This window comes from Rhea americana, unplaced genomic scaffold (assembly GCF_003343005.1).
Source record: "Rhea americana isolate MKP2758 unplaced genomic scaffold, rheAme1 scaffold_718, whole genome shotgun sequence".
NCBI lineage: Eukaryota > Metazoa > Chordata > Aves > Rheiformes > Rheidae > Rhea > Rhea americana.
In genome coordinates, this window is record NW_028186888.1 from 7,261 (window position 1) to 12,885 (window position 5,625).

A 5,625-nucleotide genomic window follows, 5' to 3' on the forward strand; every position below is an offset into this window, starting at 1 on the left:
TGAGGCAGTGGGCAGCCAGTGCCAGCTATAGGCATGCACAGAAGATGATGCTATTTTGTGCTTTTCCTTTCAGGAGGGTGAAAGATGTCTCTCCTGCCATCAAGCAATTTTTCAGCAAGGCCTGTGCSCTCAGGCATGTTTCACTGGCAGGTACAAAGCTGCCTCCAGATGTTGTAAGGTAAGATGGGAGCAGCATGCTGGCAAGACATCCAGCCACTCAGAGTCCAGCTCCAGGGCCTGAGCCACCCCTGTTACCCCTGTAGAGGCTCAGCAGGGTGATGGAGAGGCTCTGGGTCTGCCAATGGGAGCAGATTATGGGTGAGCGTTGTCCAGTGGGACATGGCTTAAGACTTTGAAGTTAGAGGGGACAGATGAGGATGCTGGATAAGAGTGGCAAAATACAGAGCTCTGCAYGCTGGGAAACAACCCTTTCCCTATCCTCCTTGTCCCACTCGGCAGCCCACAGAGGGTGCCCTATGGCAGGTGGCTGGCACCCACACTGCTCTAGCTAATGGCTTTGATGACTTTTCCAGGGCTTTGCTGCAAGGACTGGCGTACAACAGTTGCATCACTGACCTTCACCTGGATCTCAGCAGCTGTGAGGTGAGGGGGCAGCCTGTGTATAGCGAACACCCGTGAGTTGTATGAGCCCAGCAGCGCTAGAGGCACGGTCTCCAGTCAGGGTACCATATTGTATGCCTAGGGGTGTGCATCCCTGAGGGGAAGAGGCCATGGCAGGGGAGGCAGGTGCTCATTCCCATATGGGAAGATCCATCCCAAACTACCATGGGGCTGAGGTGACCTTCCTGACAGCAGGCTTATATTTGCAGGGCTTGGCACCTTCCCATATACTGACATGCTTCTGTTTATTTCAAGCTGAGGTCAGCGGGGGCCCAAGTCATCCAGGATCTCATCTCTGATGCYAATTCCATCAGTGACCTGGATTTGTCTGATAACGGTAGGTCATTTTTCCTTATCTGGAGTGCAATCTCCTCCACCTGTGGGCACAATTGCTTTTAGGGTGTTCGGCAGAGGCTGAGTTAGACCAGCATCTCCTAAGCTTGTAGAAGTATCCTGGGGAGATGGAGCAGCTTTGGAGAGTTGAGCAGGGTTACATCAGGCTGTCAGAGATAYTCTTTGCACTCTTGAGCCATAGCTGACCTGTTGCCCTTGCCTGCCTATGAMTGCACAYMTMTACTAGGCTCAAAGTGTACCCACTTTCTGGTGCCCACCTGGTGTCCAGAGCTTTGTCTCAGCAGAAGGCTGTGAAATCCCCCACCTTGAACTAGGGCTGTGCCTTCTTTGCTTGTCTACCTTTTGACCATGCTGCTTAACACAAAATTAGACTGTGCTTAGTCTTTCATTAGCAGCAGCCACAACATTACAGGCTATGCAAGCATCTAAGCTAAAGGTTTAGTGGACAAAGTACAAAAGGACAACCAARTCATACCAGTGTTCCACAAGGATGTGAGCACCCAAACACCTGGAGTGGATTCCTCCGAGGTAAATTATCACTTCACTGAGATTTTTGTCTTTCTACCCTAAAAACAAAACCTACATGTCTTCCCCAAGACAGGAAAGACTTGTTTGTGCTCTTCTTCCCCACAATGATCTCCTTCCTGCTATCCAGCAGTCTCCTAACGTGCCAGACCTTTTCCATCATTGCATCCAATTCTGGCCAGCAACAGTGGCCCTCACTTCTCATGTCCATGACATTCTTCCCTGTACAGGTCTGGCTTCTTGTAATTTCAACCATGCAACATCAGACTCATGTTAAAAATATATGAGTGCTCATTTTCCATGTACCCATTGCAGTTTAATTCCTGCACTTCATCAGGATCAGTTAGTTAAATGGCAAAATTATTGGGGAAATGTGTAACAAGARTTCAGTTCTGGGCTTCAAAAGTGGTGACTAGGTTAGCTGGACACTTGGTGGAGCCAAGGCAGTATTGGGCCTGTGTGGCATTGGCTCCTTCTGTGCTCGCTGCTGAGCCTACAGAGAGTCAAGTGCAGTYTCTCCAATATTTCTTCAAACACTCTGGAGAGATCAAGCCTGCCTCGACTTACCAGCTAACTTTGTCACATGGCACAGGGCATCTCACCAAATGTGGACATACACAAGTCCATGGGTCCTAACGGGATGCACCCATGAGTGCTGAGGGAGCTGGCTGATGTCATTGCAAGGCCACTCTCAATCATCTTTGAAAGGTCATGGTGATCAGGAGAGGTATCTGAGGACTGGAAGAAAACAAATGCCWCTCCAGTCTTCAAAAAGGGCAAGAAGGAGGGAACTTCTGGCCAGTCAGCTTTGCCTCAATCTCTGGAAAGGTGCTGCGGCAGCTAATCCTGAATACTACTTCCAAGCATTGTAAAGGATAAGAAGGTGATCATGAGTAGTCAGCATGGATTCACAAAGGGGGAAATCATGCTTAAGCAACCTGAAAGCCTTCTAGGGTGGAATGACTGCCTGGCAGATGAAGGGAGAGCAGTGGATGTTGTCTCCTTTGACTTCAGTAAAACTTTTGACACTGTCTCCCATAATGTCCTCATATGTATCTCATCCAGGAAAGCAGACTTTGGTCTCTTCAGAGACCTACTTGGAGGAATCTCATGTATTAAGGCCTTAGAAGGAAGGGGGGTCCAGGAGAGCTGGCTAGTATTCAAACATCACTTCCTCCAAGCTCAAGAGCGGTGCATCCATATGAGTAAGAAGTCCAGCAAAYGGGGCAGGAGACCTGCAGGGATGAGCAAGGAGCTCTTGGCCAAAHTCAGACAGAAGGAGAAAGTACACAGAAYGTGGAAGAGGGGACAGGCTACTTGGGAGAATTTTAGGAATGCAGTCAGAGTATGTAGAGATGCGGTGAGGAAGGCTAAGGCCCATCTGGAATTGAGTCTGGCAAGGGATGTTAATGACAACAGGAAGGGCTTCTTCAAATACATCAGTAACAAGAGGAGGACTAGGGAAAATGTGGGCCCACTACTGAATGGGGCGGGGGCCCTGGTGACGAAGGATACAGAGAAGGCAGAATTACTGAATACCTTCTTTGCTTCAGTCTTCACTGCTAAGGGCAGCCCTCAAGAGTCCTGGACCCTGGATGTAAAGGAGAAAGTCTGGAGAAAGGAAGACTTTCCTTTKGTTGAGGAGGATAGGATTAGAGATCTTCTGGGCAAACTTGACATCCACAAATCCATGGGCCCTGATGGGATGGACCCACGGGTACTGAGGGAGCTAGCAGACATTGCTGCCAGGCCTCTCTCCATCATCTTTGAAAAGTCATGGAGAACTGGAGAGGTGCCTGAGGACTGGAAGAAAGCCATTGTCACTCCAGTCTACAAGAAGGGCAAGATGGAGGACCCAGGCAACTACAGGCCAGTCAGACTCACCTCCATCCCTGGAAAGGTGATGGAACAGCTCATTCTGGATGTCATGTGTAAGCATATGGAGGAAAAGAAGGTGATCAGGAGTAGYCAGCATGGATTCACCAAAGGGAAATCCTGCTCCACCAACCTGATAGCCTTCTATGATGGAATGCCTGGCTGGGTAGATGAGGGGAGAGCAGTGGACGTTGCATACCTTGACTTGAGCAAGGCCTTTGACGCTGTCTCCCGTAACATCCTCCTAGGCAATCTCAGGAAGTGTGCGTTAAATGAGTGGACAGTGAGGTGGATTGAGAACTGTCTGAATGGCAGAGCTCAGAGGGTTGTGCTTAGTGACACAGAGTCTAGTTGGAGGCCTGTGGCTAGTGGTGTCCCCCAGGGCTCCGTACTGGGACCCATCCTGTTCAACTTGTTCATCAGTGACCTGAATGAAGGGACAGAGTGCCTCCTCAGCAGGTTTGCTGATGATACCAAGCTGGGAGGAGTGGCTGACACACCTGAGGGCTGTGCTGCCCGAGTATCACTAAGAGAGGGGCAATCCTCCTCCATCTGTGCTGGGGAATGGGATGGACCTGATCAAGACTCAGCTGAGGGATAGCATCTTCATCACAGGATGTGGGATAACTTATTTGGCTACTGACTTCTCAGGCTCTGTATAATTCTCATTTCACATCTTTCTTGCCACAAACTTCTACAGTTCACTTAATTCAAAGTAATCTAACATTGCAAGCTCAAGTTTTGAAATTAACCAAGATGTTTAAAAGCTTTGTCTGAGCTGAAATTCTTTCAATCCCTGACAGGATCCCTGCCCCGTCTAACCTCAGCCTGCCACAGCCTCTAAAGCCACAGGGTTGCGAGAGAGCAATCCTACTTATTGCAAGCATCRGTTCTACAGCCTTTTTAATTCCACCTGCAAGTCCTTGTAATATCTTAAACTGGCYTCACAAAGATCTSACAGYATATCATGCAGTGCCTCTATAGCTGGATCACTCTAGGAAAGCTGACGTGTTCTGCAGTCATTCAGAAACTTGTGCAAAATCAGCTCATGGCTTCCCTGACTCACAAATGCTCCAAAAACTTGCTGCCTTCCAAAAANCAAAGATCTCACAGTATATCATGCAGTGCCTCTATAGCTGGATCACTCTAGGAAAGCTGACGTGTTCTGCAGTCATTCAGAAACTTGTGCAAAATCAGCTCATGGCTTCCCTGACTCACAAATGCTCCAAAAACTTGCTGCCTTCCAAAAATCTCTAGCCAACCTTTTCCAAAATGTAGTTTTATTTTGTTTTTCCCCAAATAGAAACTCTGTGCTGGAGGGATAGTGAGCGCCTAAGAGCTGCATGCAGTCCAGTAGTCCTCCAACTACTATCTCAGCACCGCAGACTTCGCAGTGTTCACTTAATAACAGCAATTGTTTGCTCCATTGTGCTCCAGTTAAAAATTAAAAAAAGGAGCGGGAAAGACAGATACCCCTAAAACATTGGCCACAGCCAGTGCAGTACCCGTTTTGCAAAGATCAAGGACTCATAGCATATTGGCATGCCACTGATTTCTCTGCTGTGTTGGATGGGGTTTGCATGGAGGATGATGATGCCAGGGAGGGCCCTTCCCTGGCCACAGCTCCATCACTCTGTGTGTGCAAAGGCAGTCAAGGACAAATCTGTGGTAGTGGGCTGGAGAAAACTCCTCTTGGAGTTATGTTGTCTTGGGCTTTGCCTGGTAGGTCTTGGGTGCCCCTTGCCCTGGGACAGTGGAGTAATGGGGTGAGAGGTCCCTGCCCAGATACATGTGCAGCAGCAGGGCCATAAGCCACACTCTAGCCACTTGGGAACCCGCTGACCTCSTCTGTAGGTGTTGGGGTTCACCAGTCCCTTGGAGTCCTGCTGACCTCCTTCCCCGTTTCTGGGGATCACCAGAGTGGGAGTATGGGGATACTCTGTGTTCTGCTGTCGATAGAATATAACCTTTGCTTGCTGAATTTTCCTGGGAAAGCTGTAGTCATGAGAATGGAGGTACAGGCCCACAATACAGGAAGGTGCATTCTGGGACAGGGCTGAGGGGGGGGAGGCAGCAGAAAGCAATTCCTCTGTAGCCCCATAAGTGCTCCCTGCAGCTCAGCACAGCCTTGCCACCCTAGTTCCAAATCGCAAGACTCTCACAGGGGATATTTATTTGCTGGGTGAGACTCCTCTCAGCYCCTGGTTTTACCTGCCCTCTCAGGGGCAGATGAATAGGTCTTTGCCCTCC

General features: G+C 49.2%; 1 protein-coding gene across 1 annotated transcript in view; it reads left to right on the plus strand.

Moving 5' to 3' along the window:
* The window catches only part of LOC146586095 (capping protein, Arp2/3 and myosin-I linker protein 2-like), a gene marked incomplete at its 5' end in the record, with an annotated part of 29,410 nt that overhangs the window by 7,067 nt on the left and 16,718 nt on the right, over positions 1–5,625 (plus strand). The window contains 4 exons of the mRNA XM_085321848.1: positions 74–178; positions 534–603; positions 877–958; positions 2,223–2,328. Coding sequence (XP_085177974.1) covers positions 74–178; positions 534–603; positions 877–958; positions 2,223–2,328 — 363 coding nt within the window. The remainder of the gene's footprint in view (positions 1–73; positions 179–533; positions 604–876; positions 959–2,222; positions 2,329–5,625) is intronic.